Raw genomic sequence first — 23,914 nt, forward strand, 5'->3', positions numbered from 1 at the left:
CAAACAGAACATAAAAGAAAGCAGGGGGAGTAGCCACATTTCTATCAGATAAAACCAATTTTAAATCAAAAGCAATAAACAGAAGCCAGAAAGGTTATAACAATAAAAGCCTCAATCCAGCAAGGTTAAATAAAACTTATATATGCACCCATAATTGGAGCACTGAAACACATACAGCAAATACTAATAGTCCCAAAGGGAGAGACAGATTCCAGTACAATAACAGCAGGAAATTCTAACACACCACTCTCAGAAATGTTGGGTCAAGTAGACAGAACCTCAACAAAGAAACGGCAGTTAAATTGTTCTATAAGTCTGTTGGACCTAGGAGATATCCATAGAACTCTCCTTCCAATTGCTGTAGAATCCATATTCTTCTCAACAGCACATGGAGTATTTTTCAGGATAAATCACATGGCAGGTCATAAAACAATTCTCAATAAATTTAAAAGAACCAAAATCTCATTATCATTTCTAACCGCAATGCACTGCAACTAGAAGTAACAAAAAACTTTTGAAAACTACTTAGACACATAAAAAACAACTTACTCCTGAACAATAAGTAGATCAAAGAAGAAATCAAGGAGTAGATGTAAAACCTTCTTGAATTGAATGAAAATGAAAACACAACATACTTTCAAAATCCAAGATACAGCACAAGCTGCATTAAGAGAGGGAATTTAAAGAAATGTATACCTATATCTAAAAATAAACCAGAAATATCTCAAATAAGCCAATTACCATTGCACTACAAGTAACTAGGAAAACAAGAACAATCAAGTTGAACATTACTAAAAGGACCAAAATAATAAAACTCAAAGCACAAACAGATGACATAGAGGCTAACAAAAAAATAAAAAAATCAATAAAATGAAAAACTGGTTCTTGGAAAAGATAAACAAAATTGATAACCTTTAGCTAAATTAACCAAGAAAAAAATGAAGAGGATTCAACTACACATAATCAGAAATGAAAACTGAAATATTATGACTAACCTCCACAGAAATGCAAAGGATTACTGCAGATTACTATGAACAATTACATGGCAAAAAATCTGTAACCTAGAAGAAGTGGAAAAACTTTTGAATACATATATCTTGCCAAGGCTGAATGATGAAGAAACAGAATACTCAAACAAATCAATAATGAGCAGTGAGATGGAATTAGTAATTCAAAAACTCCCACCAGAGTAAAGCCCAAGACCAGTAACTTTATTGATGCATTACAACAAACATTATAACAACAATTAACATCGATCCTTCTTAAGTTATTTCAACATATAGAAGAGGAAGGAAGTATTCCAAAGTCATCCTGTGAGGCCAGCATTGCATTGAAATCAAAATTAGACAAAGATGCAGCAACAACAAAGCTACAGGTCAATATCTTTGATGAACATGGATGCAACAACCTTCAAAAATACAGGAATTTAATCTAATGACACATTAAAAAGATCATTTACAATGATCAAGTGGGATCCATTCCAGGGATACAAGGGTTGTTCAATATGTACAAATCAATAAATTTAATACACCACATCTGCAGAATGAATGACAAAAATCTTAATGATAATCTGAATAGATGCAGAAAAGCAGTTGATAAAATCCGACATCTTCATAATGATAAAAACTATGTAAAATAGCTATAAAAGGAAGATACCTCAATGCAATAAAGCCCAATTATCGCAAGCTAACAATGATCATATTGAATGAGGAAAAGCTGAAGGCTTTCTCTCCAAAACATGGATCAAGAAAAGAACATCTACTTTCACCACTTTTACTTAACATGGTGCTGGAAATTCTAGTAAGAACATTAAGGCAACAGAAATAAATATAGGGTATCCAAACTGGAACTGAGGAAGTCAATCTGTCACTGATTGCAGATGACATGATCTTATTATAATAGAAATCCCCAGAAATTCCACCAAAAGTTTTTAGATCTACTAATCAAATTCAGCGAAGTTGGAGGATACAACGCCAATGAACAAAAACTAGCAGAATTGTTAAATAAGAGTGTACCATCTGTTAAAGAAACTAAGAAACCAAACTCAATTCCAGTAGCTACAACAAAACAAAAAGACCCTGGGAAAAACTTAACCAAAGATTTCATTCCTCAAAGGAAGACATACAAATGGCCAACAGGTACACAAAAAAAATGTTTAGTATCACTAATCATCAGGGAAATGAAAAATCAAACCACAATGAGGTATCAGTTCACTCCAGTAAGATTGTCTGCTGTCAAGAAGACAAATGACAGCAAGCACCAGTGAGAATGTGTAGACAAGGGGACAGCAGCACGCCGTTGGTGGGAATGTATATTAGTACATGCCTGCAGAAAACAGCATGAATGTCCTTTAAATACTAAAAAGGGAAGACCATATGATCCAGTAATCCCACTCCTGGGTATATACCCAAGTGAAATGAAATCTATTGAAGAGACCACTCTTGTTTACTACACAATTATTCAAAAAAGCTAAGAAACTGAAATAATCTAATCAGCCATAAAAATGTAATCCTGTCATCTGCAACAAGATAAATGGAACTGGAGGTCATTACTGAAATGAAATAAAACAAGCATGGGAAGACAAAATATCACACAATCTAATTCAGATGTGGACTGTAACAAATAGGGGACCTCACAGAAGTTCAAGGTATGATTGTGGTTGTCATAGGCTCGAGAGATGTGAGGAGGGAGGGAGGGATAGGAAAGGCTGATTGATGGGTACTAGGTTACAGCTATTTAGGAGGAAGAAGTTCTGGGGTTCAACTGCACAGTAGGGTGACTATAGAACATGCTACACTACAGTAGATTTCTTTTAAAAAAAACCTACAACATAGGATTTTGCATGTTCTCACTATAAAGAAATGCTATTTGTTTGAAATACCCAACCTATTACACATTTACAAGGAACAAAACATCACATAGCACCACATAAAATGCATTCACTTTTAAATGTCTGCTGCATTTTTTTTTTAAATTAAAAGAACAAAAACAAAAAACTAGGAAGATGGGAGCTGGACATTCAGCCTACCCATTAGGATGCCCTTGTCCTATATTGCTGTGCCTGGGACTGATACTCGGCTCTGACTCCTGACACCAGCTTCCTCATAATGCACACTGTAGGAGGAGGTGGTGACGGCTCAAGTGATTGGGTTCCTGTTATGCATCCTGGGAAGATGTGTAACTTCCCAGTTGCCAGCTTCAGTCCTTGGCCCAGCCTGAGGCCACTGCAGGAATCTAGGAGGTGAACCTATGAATGGGAATTAGTTCGCTCTTGCTCTTTCAGTCTCTCTTTAGTTCATATAAAAATCAGCATTACAAAGAGAGAGAGAGAGTGTGTAAGAGTAAGAGAGAAAGGGAAGGGGAGGGGAGGGGAGGGAAGGGAAGGGGATCTTCCATCAGCTTCCAAGTGGCCAAGAATGGCCATGTTGAGCTAGGCTGAAGTCAGAGGCCAGGAGCTTCATCTTGGTCTCCCACATGGGTGGCAAGACCCCAAGCACATGAGCCATGTTCTGCTGGTTTTCCCTGGCTATTAGCAGGGAGCTGGATCAGAAGTGGAGAAGTGGGGACACAAACTGGCATTGATATGAGATGATGGTGTCATAGGTGGTGGCTTCATCTACTGTACCACAATGCCGGCCCCTTCTCTATCATTGTGTGTGTGTGTGTGTGTGTGTGTGTACGCCGTGCACATGCACCTCTCAAATTAACTAATTAAAAAAAAAAACACATCTAGCATTGTGATGTGGCATGTTAAGCTGCCTAGCGACACCAGCATCCCATATCCAGGCATTGATTTGAGTCCCAGCTACTCTCCTTTTGATCCAGTTCCCTGCTAATGCACCCAGGATGGCAGCAGAAGACAGCTCAAGCACATGGGCCCCTGCCATCCATCTGGGAGAGACGAAGGAAGGTCCCGGCTCCTGGCTTTGGACTGGCCCAGCTCCAGCCTTTGCGGCCATTTGGGTGAGTAATCCACAGAAAAGAAATTTCTCTCTCTTTCTCTCTCCTTCCCTCCCCCTTTCCCTCTATTTCTCCCACCTCCATCTCTCTCTTTCTCTCTCTGTCATTCTGCATTTCAAATAAAAATACACAAATCTTTTCTAAAAATATGAAAATGGAAGCAACTCGGATCTGTCAGACTTCTTACGTTAATTACCACCAGCAATACTCGCTGCAATCCACTAAGGTTTATTAACCTACTTTGCAAATGAAGAAGATGAATACATAGTGCCTTCAAAGAACACGGATTTTGTACCCATTCTTCTCAGGCTTTATATTTCCACCCATGTATTCCAGCTGAACCTTGATACTATAATATATAAATAAATATACTTCATTTTTACACCAGGATTGCACATACCTGGAATTCTAGCATTTGTGGAAGCTCAATTGTTTTTATTAATGTAAGATGATTAGAATTTTTATAAGTGAATAATATTCAAAAACCACAAGTCACTAAAATGGAATCCAATATCAGTTATTAACTACTTGAGAAACTGATGATCTGAAAACAGATTATAATGTGAAATTAACAAATATATTTCTTTTGCAATATACAGAAATTTTTTGCATATACTTTTTGCATATACAGAAATATACCATTAATGGCACTGTTTAGGTTCAAAATACAATTTAAAATCTTTGATATTTCCTGTGGCTACTGTGAAAAAGTTCTTTTTTTTCTGCTGTAGTTTATAATTGGTTATTGCTAACATACAGGCACAAAACCAGTTTATTAATATCAATCATATGTAACCTCCTTAGCATATGTTAATTCCTTAAACGTTTTTGTGGTTCTTCCCTCGGCTATTTTAGATTCGCCATGTGGACTCCTGGCTGCCACTGCCTGTGACTTCCCTTTCCTGCTTTTGTCTTATTGCCTGCAGAGGGTCCAGAAGGAGGCCGCAGACCAGGGACAGCCAGCATCCTTGTTCTGTTCTTCATTTCCAACACACTATTAATGCACTGATAAGAGTGATACCAGCTATGGATTTCTAGTTGCTAGGCTTTGAAAAAGTACAAAGGTAACTTCTATTCTCAGTGTGCTGAGTTTTGGTTGCTGGTAGTGCTATATGGATTAGATTTTAATTTTAAAAGGGGTGTAAGACTATTGAAGGCTTCATCTGCCTGAGTTATCCAGAATATAGTAATATTGGTAACCATGCAAGCTTTCTCAATTCATAGGTCAGTTACATATTGTTCATGTGCTCTTCTGTTGATACCTCACTAGTTTTATGGCAATTCTTTAAAAATTTTTTTCATCATTATTCATAAATGAGACTAGCCTGGGGTTATCTTTCTTTTATCATTCATTTTTATTTTTGTTACATGAGTTGATAAACTTTTTACATTTCTTACAGTAAAATTGCAAATACTCAAGAGCATCTATTCTACATGTTGTGTTCGCATTTCAACTTGAGGGACTTCAGAAATTAGAACACGAGACTTTTTATGAGACTGTAGCTACAATAACGCAAAGAAGAGGCTGTTCCCTTCAGTGCAGCCTTTAATTAAAGTGCACTTTCGAATTGATTAAACTCAGAAACCTAGAACAATCCTCTAAATCTGATAAGTTCTGAGGAGCTGCGTGAAGCACGCCAGCAGTTATTAAATTTTCCAGGTCTTATTGCCATTGCTGAGGTATCTCCTGTCATTTACTCGTGCAGCTCGTGTCACAGGCTGTGAATTTTAAAGGTGTGTGGGCCAGGCAAGGGTAGAGTCTTGCTGATGAAATTGCAGACAGAGACACCAATGGGGAGACTAGCGGGACGACATAAACAATCCAGGGACAGGGCTGCTTCCCCTGCTGCTCCCTACACTCCAAACAGGACCTCACAGCTTCTGAAAACACAGATTCAGGTGTTTTACCTCAGTGGTTTTCAAAATCATAACTTTTACTGAGTTTAGTAAAATTATTCTCTGCAAATGCTTACAGATAGCTTATTCCAAACTGGAAAGAGAAACATTACTCACACAAAGTCAAAACTCTTATAGGATACTGACTAAAAATATGTGTAATCTATGTGCAAATTAATAATCTTTGAAAATGTGTTTATTTTATGTCAGATTTTTATTCCAGCATAAAATACAGGAGGACTTCAGATATAAATATTATTTCAACTAGAAAAAACAAAATGTTCTAAGAATAAAGAAATGAAGACCCTCATGGAAAGTATTTAGTACCCTCCCATGGACTGTATGGCTGCTGAATAATTAAACAATAACCTAAACTTGTACAGACTCCATCTTATCAATCCTAGACAAACAGGACTCCCTCTAAGGAACTTAAAGGGGTGAGCAGGCAGGGCTCTGGTTATGGCACGAAGGTTCAGTCAGGGTGGTTTCTGCCCTGCACTATTTTACATACAAGACTTTCATGCGTATACACATTATAAACAAAATGTTCCACAGATCAAAGCTATTTGAGGTCCTGGTGCCGCAGTGTAGCAAGTGAGGCTGCTGCCTGCAACACCGGCATCCTGTAAGAGCACAGGTTTGAGGCCTGGCTGCGCTGCTTCTGACCCAGCTGCCTGCTAATGTGCCTGGGAAAACAGCAGAAGATGGCCCAAGGGCTTAGTTCCTTGCCACCCAGGTGGAAGACCTGAATGGAGTTCCAGGCTCTTAGCATCGGCCTGGCCCAGTCTGGCTGTTGTGATCACTGGGGGAGTAAATCAGTGGATGCAAGGTCTTTCTATTCCTCTCTCTATCTCCCCTACCCTGTAACTTTTTATATAAATAATACTTTTTTATATAGATAATACTTTTTATATAAATAATCTTCAAAAAAAAAGCTATTTGAAAGAAGAGAAAAACACACAGATTTATGTTTCTAACCAATTAGCACTCAGATTAGCCTCAGCTCTCTTTATCACAGTGATTGGAATAGTGCCATGATATCCAGGGGATTGACAAAAACTATTTTGACTTAAAAGTTTTACATCCACTCAGTTGTCAAAAGACACTGAGGAATAAGATTATTATTTAACTGATATACCCAACAAACAAGACACAATAGAAAAGGTAATAGTAAGTAACCTGGAAGATATAATATTCTTGTAAAAAATAAAATGAGAAACACAAGGTAGACATTTGATCTACCAGTTAGGACAATGGATGGGAGACCTGCACCCCGTATCAGAGTGCCCGGGTCTGAGTCCCATTTCAGCTCCAGATTCCAGCTTCCTGCTAATGTGCACCCTGGGAGGCAGCAGTGATAACTCAAGTAGTTGGGTTGCTGCCACTTATGTGGGAGATCCAAGGTGAGTTTCTGGCCCCTGGCATGGGCATTTGGGGATTGCATCAATAGATGCGGACTCCTTATCCATATGTCTCTCCAGTGTCTCAAATAAATGAATGAAATGTTTTTGCATGTATGGTGTGGCATTATCTGAAGTTAGTGTAACAGTTACAAATGCAATTGCAAATATCAAAAATAATTTTAAAAAATAACATACATTGTGGTCAAATTTAAAAAAAAAAAAAAAAACCCAGTCTGAATCCAAATGTCAGATAATTCAGGATAGGAATCAGACCTAATAATGGTATAAGCCGAATGGTGAAGAAGTGAAATTATGTTTAATTCTAAGGTAACACAAGAAATTACCTACAACAGGTAGAGAACAATCACATGTTCAAAATCTTTAAAGCATGGAGAGAAAACAAGTGATATGTACTTTCCAAAATATGAAAAAAACAAAAAGACTGAATACAATAATTTGACAAGAGATGAAATTTATGTTACAAAGACTCATATATGCATTTTAAATTGTGTTTGTAACAACAAATCTTGAGTGAATGTAAAACTCACAGGCTATGTACAATGTTAGTCCTTTAAATTTCTTGACTCTAAATAAACTTTGATTTGTAAGCTTATAACAACAACAAGCACTTACAAAGCAGTTACATTGGGCCTGGTGATATCACGAGGACCTAAATATGCTACCTTATTTTATATTCAAATGATATATCAGATTAGTAATCTTATCCTCATTTCAGAGATGAGGAAATGCTTGTCCAGAAAGCTGAAGGATTTGCCCCAAAAAACAATGGTGCTAAAAGTAGATTAGAACTGAGGTAGCTCTATATACTCAGGCCTCTGTAATTAAAGAGAATATTAAAAAGGTATCTTGCAGTCTCAAGTGGTTCTAACCCCCAACTCCTTAGTCTACCTATGTGAGAAGGCAGGACAGGAGGTGTGGGTTAGGGGGATGGGTTAGAGAGTGGAAAATGTTGAAAACCAAAAGGCTACAATTGTGTTCCCGAGACACAGCTCATCCTCACCAATGATTAGGCTGGGATAAGAGAAGCCATGGGGTTCTCAGGCTCTGCCCTCACCACAGACAGAGTGGCTTAGAAACCCCACTGCACATGCTTCTCCCTAAGCATACCATTCTCCTCACCCCACCCCACCCCAGGGAAGCCATCTGGGCTAAGACTGCCACAGTGGATTTCTACTTCTTTAGGCCTCCTGCTTATTCCCTTCCCCCTGCCCCAACACTCCTTTTTGTCTTGAAACCACAACAAGTGGGAAGAGTTATCTTTTCCCTACATCCTAGGGAAGGGGAGGGAGGGATGGGGAGAGGGAGGGATGGAGGAAGGGAGAAAGGGGAGAAAGAGAGAGACATATGCAATAATTAGCAGTAAGAACCAGGGACAGTGTACAATGAACAACCTTCTCCCTTTACCAATCGGTGGACATGCAAGTGTGCAGAATATACAGGTGTGTAGAATATACAGAATGTCCCTGTGCACCTGTCACTAGGAAAGCTGAACTGTGTACCACGCAGCAGTTCAGAAGGACAGCTCCCTGAATGCAGACCTCCTATAAGAGTGCACTCAGTGAGGCCACTGGATAGCAACTGTTCACAAAACTCAAGATTTCTTCTTTTACTTGGACCCGAGTTTACCACAGACTTTTCACACGACACATAAATAAAACAATCACATTAGCTCCTATTCTGTTTCTCAGAAACAAGTACGGAAACTGAGGGACAGGATGGTATTCCAACAGGTGTTCCAATCCTTTTACTTACATCCTTCATAGATGTCAGTGGGGATATGGACAGCTGCGTGCTGATAGGATACTTGTCTTCTAAAGTTAGCATCGTCAATGAAAACAGGTTTGATCCTCTGGCTGCCTGGTTCACTGTCATTTTTTTCAGGCTATACAGGAAAAGATAATAAACACAGTTTTGTAACTTGCATTAACAGATATTTTCACACACACTTCCCCATAAAGCAAATGCATAGAATGCATATTCTTTAAAAAATAGAGCCGCAAGAATAGTTTTAAATACAGTATGATGATGGCATTGGATGCACAAATTTCCACTCTGGTGTTAGCACTCACAATACATCTTCATGGTATCATTCACCATACAACTAACGTCTGTTCTGATTTCTTCCATCCTGCAGTCATTTGGAATCATCCAGAGCCTTCCTGTTTATAATACTTACTAAGGTAAGGTACATTTAAAAACCAGGAGAAGTGCTTTCCAATAATACCAGGTTAGAATTACCCACTTTAAAAGAAATTTACAAGTTACATTACTACATTGATGTTGGGCAATTGAGGACAATTCTTGGTTTGACAACTCATTATTCATGTGACAGCAACAAGCAATGAAGGACAATTTTTGGTCATATTCATTTGATTTTGGCATGTTTTCTCGGTGTATCAATGTGTTTAAGAAAAACATATTGTATAAATATAAATTATATAAAGTATACAGGAAAGAAGAGACCTCTAAATACAGTTAAATCCTAACTTCAATTCATTTGTTTCCAAAGGTAGGAACCAAGTTCCAATCAATGAGTCAGGCAGATCCCACAGGAGTTTAAAGTCAAAGATTAATCTTCCATCTATTGGAACCATGCATTTGACATGAAATTACCCTTCGTACTGTACCAGCAGGAAACTGGGAATTTCATTTATTTATCCAAAACACATCCATAAAATTTAACTATGTTGAACTTTTTTTGTTTGAAATGTATTTAACTATTCTCTAACCATATTTTAAAAATTAAGTTCAGACCTGCAGGGGCCAGCACTGTGCCACAGCAGGTTAAGCTGCTTACACCCCCTATTAGGGCACAGGTTTGAGTCCAGGCAGCTCCTAGCTCACTCCCTGCTAATGCTCCTGTGGAAGCAGCAGAGTATGGTCCAAATGCTTGGGCTCCTGCCACCTCTGGGAGACCTGGATGGCGTTCCTGGCTCCTGGCTTCAGTCTTGCCAGCTCTGGAACTTATAGGAATTTGGGAAGTGAACCAGCAGATGGAAGATCTCTCTTTCTCCCTCTCCTTTTCTTTCTCCCTCTCCTTTTCTTTCTTTCTTTCTGTCTGTCTGTCTCTCGCCCTGACATTCTACCTTTCAAAATAAATAATTCAAGTCTGTATTTTCAATTCCTTCACTATATGGATCTGTTTCCATATCCTAAAGGCACACTCCCCAAACAATACTACAGAAAAAAAAAATCACTTCTGATATCATACTACGGAAACACCTGACAAACAAAAGAGAAAACTGAACTGAATAAGCAGAAAATGGAAATGTCACAAGAATGCGGCAAAATCCAAGGCTACAGGTCTACAAATTGGCACTGTTCAACTTTTCATAATGTCTTGAAAATTTAGATGACCAGATAATACACTAGTAACCTTGACGATTTTAACATACATATACACAGAGAGCGAGCGAGCCTATTTTTTCCATAAAAAATGCAATAGAAAAATTGCAACACTGCAGACGTTTTAGACAAAAGTAGGATCAATAGAATTATTTTTATTCTTTTTTAAAAAAGATTTATTTATGCCAGCGCCGTGGCTCACTAGGCTAATCCTCCACCTAGTGGCGCTGGCACACCGGGTTCTAGTCCTGGTTGGGGCGCCAGATTCTGTCCCGGTTGCCCCTCTTCCAGGCCAGCTCTCTGCTGTGGCCAGGGAGTGCAGTGGAGGATGGCCCAAGTGCTTGGGCCCTGCACCCCATGGGAGACCAGGATAAGTACCTGGCTCCTGCCTTCGGATCAGCGCGATGCGCCGGTGGCCGTAGTGCGCCGGCCGCGGCGGCCATTGGAGGGTGAACCAACGGCAAAAAGGAAGACCTTTCTCTCTGTCTCTCTCTCTCACTGTCCACTCTGCCTGTCAAAAAAAAAAAAAAAAAAGATTTATTTATATATTTGAAAGGCAGAGTTACAGAGAGAGAGGGTGACAGAAGAGAGATAGATCTTCAATCCACTGGTTCATTCTTCAAATGGCAGCAACAGCCAGGACTGGGGCAGGCTGATTGGAAGAGGGGACAGCCTTGTGATGCTGCAGGTTAAACCACCAACTGTGATGCCACCATTCCATAAGAGCACCCGTCCCAGCCTGTGGTGCTCCACTTCAGATCCGTCTCCCTGCTAATGTACCTAGGAAGGCAGTGGTAGGTGGCCCAAGTGCTTGGGCCCCTGCCACCCTGTGGGAGACCTGGATGGAGTTCCAGACTCTTCGATTCACTCTGGAGGCCCCCACCTCACAGTTTGCCGAAAGCATAAGTCAGGTATCCACGGTTCTCTGGTAGACCTCCTCATGAGAAAGCCAGGATTGATAAGCAGTAAGCCTGGTAAAGGATGCATAAATGTTGGTGCCATCTATGTATAACACCTTTATTTTTGTGACTAAGAGATGGATGTAACTAGCAATGTGGTGAGTAATAACTGTCAAAGAATGTTTTAAAAGAAAATAGTCCTTCCATACGGGTTACGGCCATCCTGAAACAAGTTGGGGGAAATGCTGCATTTTCTATTTTTCTACAAAGAAAATAACAAAGTGCCTTAGCACCTCCAGGGATCTCTGAGCTTTTTTACAATAAAGAGAGCTGTGGTTACCCCAGTATTTTGAAGTTTACAAAGTCCTAGAACTCATTTTTCCCCAATATAACACCTATTACGTAGAAGACAACTTAGGACATACAAGTGCAGAGTCTAGTGGAGAAGAGGCAGGAGTTCTGATTCTACTCTGCACATTAATAACATCTTGGACTTGGACCAGTCACTGTTTCTAGGGTTTCAGCTTCCTGACCTAGAAAACAGATGATGCTAGGCTACAGGTGTGGTTTTTTGTTTTGTTTTGTTTTTTGATGGAGTATGTCATCCTCCTTCCACAGAACAAACTGCAGATCTCAAGGGGGCAGCTGCCTTCTGACTGACACTGAAGAAATAGCACATCTACTGGTGACACTTAAAAACAAACACACACTGAGGGGCCAGTGCTGTGCCACAACAGATTAAGCCCCTGCCTGTGACACCAGCATCCCACATGGGCAACAGTTCGAGACCAGGCAGCTCCACTTCCAATACAGCTCCCTGCTAATCTACCTGGGAAAGCAGCAGCAGATGTTCTAAGTTCTTGGGCCCCTGAACCCAGACACCTAGAAGTAGTTCCTGGCTCCTGGCTTCAGCTTGGCCATTGTGGCCATTTGGGGAATGAACAAGTGGATGAAAAATTTCTCTCTGTATTTCTCCGTTCTCTCTGAAACTCTGCCTTGGAAATAAATCTTTTTTTTTTTTTTTAATCTGAATATAGATCTCAATAGGGCTTGGAACTAATAGGATCGCAAGAGGAAGAAGTGAAATGAGGTTTAATTCTCAGGTAACACAAGAAACAACCTGTAAACTATTTTGCTTCTATTACACACAATTAGAGAATAATCAGAATATTAAACATTTCAAAGAAGTGACAGGAAGTAAACAGTATGTGCTTTTTAAAATATTAAAAGTAGTGAGAAATAATAAAGATAAAATAACTTGACAGATGAAATGCATGTTATGAAAAGACTCACATGCATTTGTAAACTTCATTTTAAACAACAAATCTAAAAATTAAAGCTAATTTACAATATTAGCTCTTCTCATCTTTTCTAATGAATCTTTCATTATAATTAATAACAGCAAGCATTCATTTAGCATCTACCTTGAGCCTGGCACTGCCTATGAGAACCTAAGTATGCTAACTTATTTTATCCCAAATGATCTTTCTGGTTAGTATTCTTAAGCCCACTTTAAACATCAGAAAACGCTTCCCAGAAGTTTGTTCTTCCACCTTAAATTAGTAACTTCAAAACTTAAGTTGAGTTAAAGAATCCATAAAATCATTTGCACTTCTGATAAATATACCCCTAGTTCTGTAATTTTAGAAAATAACACATTATTTCTGTGAGCATATCATTCCCAGAAATGCCATTTACATTTATTTCTAGCAAGTCTTAGATACATGAAATGTAGTAGATTTTCTACATGGATGAAGAGAGAGTGAAAGATCATTACAAAAATGAGTCAGAGTTAGGAATATGTGGTATGGTCAAATACTTCATTTCTTCTCTCAAGAAATATTTATTGGCAGAGTGGAGACAGCAAAGATTTATCAATAATAATTTTTACAGAAATGTCATTTATTAACTAAATCAGACCCAAAAACTAAATGTTCAAGGACAGAATAGTCACAATTATGAGAGCTATGATTTTATACTGCTGCTAAATGTAAGAGTAAGTATATTTACAATGTATATAAATGCTATATTTGTTGTAAAAGATATTAAGTTTAAAAAGTGCATGTTGAGGCCAGCACATGTTGAGGCTAAGCCTCCACCTGAGGTACCAGCATCCCATATATGCACCAGTTTGAGTGCCAGCTGCTCCTCTTCCGATCCAACTCTCTCCTATGACTTGGGAAAGCAGTGGAAGATGGCCCAAGTGTTAGGGACCTTGCACCCATGTGGGAGATGGGAAGAAGCTCCTGCATCCTGGCTTCAGTTTAACTGAGCTCCAGCCATTGTGGTCATCTAGGGAGTGAACTAGTGGATAGAAGAAGACCTTTCTCTTCGTCTCTCCCTCTGCCTGTAACTCTCTCAAATAAACACATAAAATCTTTTTTAAAAAAAAATTTTTGTATGTTAATCAAAAAGGAAATGAGTGGAGGTACACACAGCTACCGTTATTGCTGGTTTCATAGCAGTGAAAAAATTTTTAATTTTATTTTAAGTATTTACTTAATTTTATTTGAAAGAGGGATAGGGAGAGAGAGAGAAATCTTCCATCTGCTGGTTCACTCCCCAGATGACAGCAATGGTCTGGGATGGGTCCAGTGGAAGCCAGGAATCAGGAACTCCACCTTGGTCTCTCTCACATGGGTGTTAGGGGCCCAAAAACCAACCACTGCCTTCCCAGGTGCATGAGCAGGAAGCTTGGATCAGAGGAGTACAGACTGGAACCAGTATTCTGATACGGGATGCAGACATTGCAAGTAGCAACTTAACTCCTGTGCCACAACACCCATCAGGAGAAATTACTTTGCTAATCTTTGTGCCCTCCTATTTCTTCCAGTCATACTATGGGCATGCATTACGTTTGTGATCAGAAAAAAGTACTAATTTTTAAGTCTTTATTTTACTTAAGATAAAAACCACTTATATTTCCTCAGAATCCGCTCCTGTTTAAAAATTAGCAGTTTTAAATACATTTCATGGAGATTCTTGCATTTATAGATTACCATATAAAGGGCTTTAAGGAATAATTTAAAATAATAACGTATTCCTCAACTTGCATAATCATGTGTCAACATTCATTTTAATGCAAAGTTGCTAAATATATTAAATACTAGCTAACACAATTGTTCTCCTTGCCTCTCCCTTTTGTCTATCTAGATAAAAATAATTTCATAAAAGTATTACAAATTCTAAATCTAACCCAATGAAATTACTGTTCCTAATATCATAATTCACTTCTTTATTTATATAGTATGACAGTAAAAAATTTAATTGAAAATGCAGCAAATATTAGGCACAAAGGAACTGACTGACTTTTTACACATATTGCCTAATTACACTAAATAAACAGATCAAACAAAAAATAAAGATTTTTCTTGTTTTTCAGAACACCTAAAAAATAGATTATCATCTCTTTCCATTGTTTTTAATGAAATATCTCGTCTGAAGTCCACAGACTACCATGTACAACTGTGTACAGAAAAACAGAGCCAGTGATTTATAAAAAAAAAATTCTCAAAGGAATTTGGAAAAACTCATAAGAGAAACATGAGATGCATGATTCTCAGACGATTCTTCTCAGTATAATTTCAGTTGTTAAATAATAGATGAGAACACTCAGACACTGAGCGAGACATGAGCCAGTGCTGGATGGGTAGGTCACTCAGTTTTACAAACAGAACCTATTAGCAAATTCCACGTGGAAAGTCACAGTGATACCTCTAGGACAGACACAAAAGGCTCTTGCCTATTTATTTCAAACTAAATATGCTTAGGACGGATATTTACTTGCGATATTTTATTAGAATTTATTTAATATAATGTGTTAAAGAAATGTAAATTTATTGCATTATTTAGATTATTGAATTTTAATATTTTTATAATTTGACATCACTTTTGCTTATAGCAAATCCTCAAAGCTTCAAAGTTTATGTATTTCACCTACATTTTTGCAATAGATGCATACTTTAGAGTTTGCACAATTCAGCTTGTACCAGCTCATTGATAAACTCCGTTCACCACACAGCTCGGCCTCTGCTTCCTTCCTACTGCTCTCCATTACTTTTGTATCTCAAAAAACTAAAAAATAGTTGACACTGGGTAAAAATCATTCACTAAGACCATCAATGAAAATATAGTATCACAACCGGTATCTCTATACACCAGAGAATGACTGAAATTAGTATGATGAACCAAACTCTTCAAGAACCACAGGCTATACCCCTGCACACAATTCTTTAGTGTGTGTGTCTATTTTCAAATCTCTACATACTTTTTAAATACCTTAGAGACAGAGAGCAAGAGCTCACAACAGTCAAGACTTGGAGCCAGGCCAGGCCTGAGCTAGGGTCTGGGAACTAATCCAGATCCCCCATGTGAGTGACATGGATTCATCCACCTACAAGAGCTCCAGCTGCCTCTTAGGGTACCTATCAGCAGGGGAGTAGTACTGGGAGTTAAGCTGGGACCTAAGCCGAGGTAATCTGATGTGGGATGTGGGCATCCCAACTGGTCTCTCAAATCCTAGGTCACATGCCCGTCCAATTCCTGATTTTACCTTTTACAGCTATTTCATGTATGTTATTTAATACAGGAACGTACAAGTTTTACAATGTAGTTACTATTGGCATGAGCATAGTGGTGCTTGCATCCCATATTGAAGCACTGGTTCAAGTCCAAGTATTAGCTGCTCCACAATCTGATCCAGCTTATGTGCCTGGGGAGGCAGTGGGTGATGACCAAAATAGTTGGGCCCCTGAGATCTATGTGGAAGACCTGGATGGAGTTCCTGGCTCCTGGCTTTGGCTGGCCAAGCCCTGGTTGTTGTGGTCATTTGAGGAGTGAACAGTGAATGGAAGAATGGAAGATATTCATTCACTCATTCATTCATTCTCTCTCTCTCCCTCTCTGTGTGTATATGTCTCACTCTTCCATTCAAATAAAATAAATAAATCTTAAAGAAACTAATTTAATTATTACTGATTTTATAGTTATTTTATGTCCCTATTCAAAAAAGACTTTCACACAGGGGCCAAGTCTGAATATTCAGGTATACTGGCGTACTGATATCAACACTGTGAACTGAAAAGTAATGTTTGGGGCTGGCGCTGTGGCGCAGCAGGTTAGGGCCCCAGCCTGAAGCGCCGGCATCCCATATGGGCACTGGTTCTAGTCCCGGCTGCTCCTCTTTCAATCCAGTTCCCTGCAATGGCCTGGGAAAGCAGTGGAGGATGGCCCGAGTCCTTGGGCCCCTGCACCCATATGGGAGACCTGTAAGTAGCTCCTGGCTTCTGGCTTTGGATCAGCACAGCTCTGGCCATTGTGGTCAATTGGGGAGTGAACCATCGGATGGAAGACCTCTCTCTCTCTCTCTCTCTCTCTCTCTGCCTCTCTTCTCTCTGTGTAACTCTTTCTAGTAAATAAATAAATCTTAAAAAAAAAAAAGAAGAGTAATGTTTATTTCTTTATCCACTAGTTATTGGAATCTAAACAACCTGTGCTAATCCACTAGTTAAGGGTGGTTACAGATTTTGACTCCTATAGAGGAAAGTTCTTTTTGGTAAATCCCTTGAATCAGTGAGAAATGGTATCTTTGGGATTTGGGTTAAGACGATCATGTCCCGTAGCAGAGTGTCAATCAGTGGCTCTGGCTCCTGACTCCAGCTTCCTACGCATGTAGACCCTAGGAAGCAGCACTGATGGCTCAAGTGACTGGGTTCCCACAGCCCACAGGCTCAAAGATCTAGCCTCAGTCCAGCCCTAGCCAATGCAGGCATTTGGGGACTGAACCACTGGATGAGAGTTTTCCCTTTGTCTTTCAAAAAAATAAGTTAAAACTAAGAAGTGAAAAAAAGAGAATTGGACACGCATCAAAGGAACTGCAGTCAAAAACATCCAAGTGAAGACAGAAGGTAGAGAAAGATGTGTGTGGCTCTTGTTCAGTCTGGGTTCTAGTCAGCTGTAAGGCTAGGTTGAATATTAAATAATGCACCTTTTACGCTGGCAGCAAGAATGCTGTTGAATATCCTGACTTACTTGGTTTAAGAGTTATTTTCTGATTCAGAATAACCATCACTTGGAGAAGGAGTAAGCGGATGAAAAAATTTAGGAAAACAAACAGCAATAAAAAAAAGGAGTTAGATGACATTGAGTATGCATGCACTAAGGGCTTAAATATAATATTTGTACTTTTAATTTATCAAAATATAACACTAAGAAAATAAAGTTTTAAAACTAAGAATTTAATAAGCAGCCATACTTTCTTTGCAAAACACAAGCTTAGCTAATTATAATGTTTGATAAAGAAGCAATAAATTTTCTTATGAATTTGCATGACTTCTCCAGTTCTTCAAGTAATTAAAATGCTAAATTTATCCTGTAGAAACGCAGGGCCTTAATTCTTCAGAGGTGATTTATTATGCACACTAGGAAAAGAATGTTTTACAATTCACATGACTGGGAGGCATTTGGCCTAGGGATCAAGATGTCAGCTCAGATGCCTGTGTTCCGTAACAACCTACCTGGGTTCCATTACCACCAGCACAGGCTCCTAACTACAGTTTCCTGCTAATTCAGACCCTGGGGTGGGGGCAGGGAGGGCAGTGGTGATGGCTGAAGTTAATAGGGTCCCTACCACCTCCGTGGACTCAGGTTGAATTCTTAACTCCTGACTTCAGTCTCAGCCCACACCTGGCCACTTGGGACATGTGGAGAGTACACCAGAGGATGGGAGCACACTCTCTTTTTCTCTCTCCTTTAAAAACAGAAAAAAAATTTTTTTAAATTTTTTAGAAATCAACATGAAAGATGTATTAATAACATCTGTGGCCAAAATTGATTATTTCTAGTTTTTATTTTTAAAGATTTGTTTCACTTATTTGAAAGTCAAAGTTATAGTAAGAGAGAGGGGCAGAAAGAGAGAGAGATCTTCCATCCGTTGGTTCACTCCCCAAAAGCCAGCAACAGACAGAGCTGAGCTAGACTGAAGCAAGGATTCAGGACTTCGTCTCCCAAAGTGAGTGCAGGGGGCTGGCGCTGTGATGCAGCGGTCTAATGCCCTGGCCTGAGGCGCCGGCATCCCATATGGGCGCTGGTTCGAGTCCCAGCTGCTGCACTTCTGATCCAGCTCTCTGCTATGGCCTGGGAAAGCAATTGGAGATGGCCCAAGGCCTTGGGCCCCTGCACTCACATGGGAGACCCAGAAGCAGCTCCTGGCTCCTGGCTTCGGATCGTCGCAGCTCTGGCCAATGCAGCCAATTGGGGAGTGAATCATCAGATGGAAGCTCTCGCTCGCTCTCGCTCGCTCTCGCTCTCTGCCTCTCCTCTCTCTGTGTAACTCTTTCAAATAAATAAATAATCTTAAAAAAAAAGGGGGGGGGGGAATGCAGAGGCCAAAGCTCTTGGGCCATCCTATGCTGCTTTCCCAGGCCATGAGCAGGGAGCTGGATAGGAAGTGGAGCAGCCAAGCCTGGAACCAGTTATGGGATGCCAGCATTGCAGGTGGTGGCTTAACCTGCTATGCCACAATGCCTGCCCCTAATTCTAGATCTTAAAGATCAATTTACTGTTAGGCTTTTGTGTATTCTTCTTTCTTTTTAAAAAAGATTTAATTATCTATTTGAAAGGTAGAATGAGAGAGCAAAAAGACAGAAAAAATTTGAGAGATCTTCTGGCTATGGGTTTACTCTCCAAATGCCAGAGTGGGCCAGCCCAAGGCCAGGAACCAGAACTCCATCTGGGTCTCCCACGTGGGTGGCAGGCGCCCAAGCACTCAAATGCTCCCTCCTAGGAGCTCTTAGCAGGGAAGCAGATCAGACAAGGAGTAGCTGCGACTTGAACCAGGCACTATGATACTGGGTATGGGAATACTAAGCTACAGTTTAAGCCACTGTCCCACACTGCCCAGCCCTCTTCACGTACGCTTTGAGTAATCGTAGTTACACACAAAGGGGAAGGAAAACCAGGATACAGTCTGAGATGATGAGAGTTTAGGAAAAGTTAGGAAACAAAAAGCAGCTGAAACTGTACTCAGACGCAAAGAAACCAGACACTGTAGAGCCTATTAAAGAAAAACATATGTCTAAGGGCACTTGAGAACATCAGTGGAAAAGCAGAATTAAAAGTATCTTTATTTGGTCATTTTTTTGAAATCCATGCATGTTTTCAAAACATGTTCTTTTCTGTAGTAATTTTCAATTGCTAAAACACTTTTTGCAGTAAAATAGACTCATACTTCTAATTCAATTTTCCATGAACATACAGTTAATGCCTAAGGCTCTGTCTGCAGCACACCGTTACACAATGTGTACCAATCAAGTCAGGCAATCAGTACCCCAATTCCCCATCACCACCCTGGGCTCAGAGCCTCTGAGCTGCTCCCTTCCAGCCATTCACAAAATATATCACAGGTCACAGTTCCATGAATTTGTTGAAGTACTCTAATATACACACATTTCCAAATACGACATAATTGTTCTAAGTAAGGATTTGAAACACATGAATAGAAACTAAACTAGGTTAAAGAGGGATCCTGATAATTACAGTAACTTCTTTATTCAATTAAACTCAGAAGACAAAAATAGACATTCTCCAAAAAGGTATCCAGATTGCTGATGAGGATTATATTAACATTAAAAAATGGAACACATAATGTTGTAATATCTTTGAAATGAAACTGATGTATTTACTTATTTATTTTTTAAAGGTTTATTTCTGTGAAAAGCACAGCTAAGAAAGGAGAGGTACAGAGGGAGAAAGGGAGGGGGAGGGGGAGAGGGAGACGGAGAGGGAGAGAGAGAGAGAGAGAAATCTTCCTGGTTCATTTCCCAAAGGGGCCTCAAAGGCTGAAGCAGGACCAGGCTGATGTCAAAAGTGAAGAAACTCCTGGTCTCCCACATGGGTTGGAGAGGCCCAAGTAGTTAGGCCATCATCTGCTTCCTGCCTTCCCAGGAGTACTATCAGGGAATTGGATTGGAAACAGAATAGAAGGGCCGAAACCAGCACTCAGATATTGGATGCCAGGGTTGCAAGCACAGGCTTAACACACTGGACCATAATGCAGGCCCCTGATGTATGCTTCCTCTGCAGGATGAACCAATGCCTGTGACTCATCTGTGGCAGGACCCAGCACAAAATAAGGAAAGCCATCAGCATGGTGGCAGGGTCCCAAGTAGTGAGGCCATCTTTCACTGTCCATTGTCTTCTTGGGTGCATTAGCAGAGGTGGGGCAGCTGGACTAGAACGAGAGCTCTGATACTGGACACTGATGTTGCCGGTGGCAGCTTAACCTGCTGTACCACAACACCAGCCCCAAGGGACATTTTTATTTGGGGGCTGTGAAGAACACTCTGATTTTACAGAGACTGAAAGTTCCATACAGCTCTTTCCATGGAAACCATGAAGACCATACATTATATTGTAAAAAAGAAAACCTAAATGAAAACATTCTACTTCAAGAAAATTGAAGTAATTTTTAATATTACGATAGACAATACTTTTCAAAATACCGTCAGAGCAAAAAAAGGTTTAAAAAAAAAAACTTTGCAAAGTATGAAGATAATTATATTCTCTTGATATCTTGCTCATATCACACAGCTAAGACCTAACCAAAGATCAAACCCTGGGACTCCAGAAACCCACTATAAATGCCACCAACTCAGAACAAGTGAAAACCAGTACTTAAACTGTGTTTGCAAAAAGAGCATGTGCCCAAATGTGCAAAACATTAAAAATGCATCTAGCTGAGAGACCTTTTTGAAAGCAACCTCTAAAAACACACAGTGGAATTCCTAGGAGAAATTGAATCTAATTTACCTTCTTGTGAATTTTACAGTGTTTTCCCCCAGTGAATCCTAAGGGGACTGTATACCACGGAGGGATGCACACATGAATTTTAAGGTATCCAGAGTGGATCAGATAGGTGGAAATCTACAACTTCAAGTCTGCACAGCCTTTTAGCCACACAGAGTTCATTTTGCCTGGTGAAAGGCCTCTGTAATCTAACAACTGTGGATGACAAAGCTGGTTGGGTAACATACAAGTCAAACACATAACAATTAAATAGGAGCATGGAAACCACAATGAGATACTATCTCACTCCACTTAGAGTGGCTATTACGAAAAACACAAAAAATCACAAGTGCTGGTAAGGATAGGAAGAAAATGGGGAACACTGCAGAATTGCCTTAGAAAAGGAAAACTGGTCTACCCCATGACCCAGCTCTCCGATTTTTGGGTATACATCCAAAAGAAAAGAAAGCAGTGTTAAGTGTGTGATATTTCAATTTACCTATACAGTGTGTGCTGATCAAATCAGGGTGATTAGCAATTCCATTTCCTTATGTTTGGATCCTTTGAGTCCCACTTCTGGTTCTTCATAACATAATTAATAGCTCATGGTGAAACAGTTACCCTGCTGAGCTGTGGGACACTAGAATATATCCCTCCATCTGACTGTGTTTTGGTATGTGTCATGCCTCCTCCCTCCATCATCTTCCTTTCCTAACCCAATCTCTATTTTACATCCAGATTGTCTTTCAGACTTCCACAAATGGGAGAAAATATGCAACATAGGCACCACAACATCACCTTCCACTTTATTTTTTATGGACGTAACTTATGTGTTGGGGAGAAACAGCACAATGCACACACAAAATAGAAGTTTTACATCATCATATAACATTTAGAAAAACATAAACACAATGCAGGCAACCTGTCAATATTGCATGTATTATTTTTTTCAATTTCTAAAGAAAAATTAAGTGTCAAGGATTCTATGGAATTTGGATTCCAAGATTCAGATTCCAAGTTTTTGTGTATAGCTTTAAAGATGCCCTAATGCACACTCCATATTGAAAAGGGTATCTACAAAAGTTGTTATGGATTCCGGGATTTGGATTCTAAGCCTTGTGTTTGCTTAAAAGCTTCTGAAACAGACACTGTGCTGGACAGGGGAGCTACAAAAGGTGTTCCAAGGAATCAAGGAGTTTTTAACAAAAAACTCCGACATTAGGAATTCCTGAACAAGCCATTCATAAGATCCTCTTCAGATCAGTTTCAGTTTAAATAAAAGGGACCTTACCAGGTGCTATTGAGCACGACTACCTCCATGAAATTGGGATTAAACTTCTACCTCTTAAATCATCACAGTGGAATGTGAAAGACACGCCTGACTGTTCCGATAAGCCAATCAGAAAACTTAAGTAATTCAGAGCAAAAAGGATAAGTAAAACTTTTGCCTTTGTCTCAAGACAAACATACTGTACCTGCTTTCCTTGATTATCTCTGGGAACTATTATTGATGATAAAGCTACCTAATGATTTCTTCTATTATAATTCTCTATACTCAAGTGGGTTTATAATCTACATAAGTGTAGCCTATCACTACCCACTATCTGGGAATCTGTAAGATATGTTGTTTTCATCTAAAGGGGCACCCCACTTATACTTGGTTTTGTTCCAGTTTTGCCTTTGCTAATTAACAAACATGTTTCAGAACTCGACTTCTTGGAGTAACTGACCATGCAGGGGACACAGCCATTGACAATGACTGAGACTGCTCTAGCTCACAAAGCAAATTTGTTACATAGGATAGGAAGAGACTTCAAGACCCTGGATAGGCAGGGCCTGCACTACGCCCCTCATAAGCAGGAAGCAGTTACAGAAGAGATGATTCAAGGTCCATCAACTTCCATTAAGATTAAGAGGATGGAGTTTCTGAGTTGGCAGGCATATAGGTTAAAATCGATTGGTTTTGTGAGCTGGAAGACCACGCCTTCACCACGCCCCTGTGTGACCTCATGCCCCTACCTGGCCACACCTGAGTGCCCACTGGTCAATCAGGTTAATTAACCACTCCCCTTTGGAAGTGGGTTAAAAGCCTTGGAGACACAGTGTATCCGCTCTTCTTCTTTTCCCTGGCCTCTAGTCAGGTGGCGGCTTGCTGTAGCCCTGTGCCTCCAGGGCACGTGGCCTTCAGGCCACCCGCCCTAGGCTTCCTGGCCTAGATGCTCCTCCACGTGGCTGGCTCCTGGCACTTGGTATGAACCCTGATTTACCCCTCTCTCTTAGATAAAGCTCTCACCCTCCTATGCATCTTTCTCACTAAATAAAAGCCAAAAATGTAAAAAAAAATAATAATGTAACAATTATTTAAGAAAATCTACCTTCAAGTTCTTTCCTAGTCATAATTTAGGTTTTTAGGGAATTTATCCCAATAAATCTCTAAGTTCCCTGAAGATTAGTGAAGCAAATTCCCCAGGAGGCTTGAGTTGAGCCAGCAAGATGCACGGTTTTCTTAATCCCCAAAGTCAGCAAAAAGAAATCAGATCATTACAAACCCTTATTAACCTAATTCCAAGATCTATGTTTCTGAACAAACTCCAAATGAAATAAGTT

General features: G+C 39.7%; 1 protein-coding gene across 14 annotated transcripts in view; it reads right to left on the reverse strand.

Annotated features, from left to right (window-relative positions):
- The window catches only part of CACNA2D1 (calcium voltage-gated channel auxiliary subunit alpha2delta 1), a 524,460-nt gene that overhangs the window by 164,601 nt on the left and 335,945 nt on the right, over positions 1-23,914 (reverse strand). For all 14 annotated transcript variants that reach the window (XM_070069807.1, XM_070069805.1, XM_070069803.1 and 11 more), the window contains 1 exon segment: positions 9,033-9,162. In XM_070069807.1, the coding sequence (XP_069925908.1) occupies positions 9,033-9,162 (130 nt within the window).

The sequence above is a fragment of the Oryctolagus cuniculus genome, chromosome 3 (genome assembly GCF_964237555.1).
Source record: "Oryctolagus cuniculus chromosome 3, mOryCun1.1, whole genome shotgun sequence".
NCBI classification, from domain to species: domain Eukaryota; kingdom Metazoa; phylum Chordata; class Mammalia; order Lagomorpha; family Leporidae; genus Oryctolagus; species Oryctolagus cuniculus.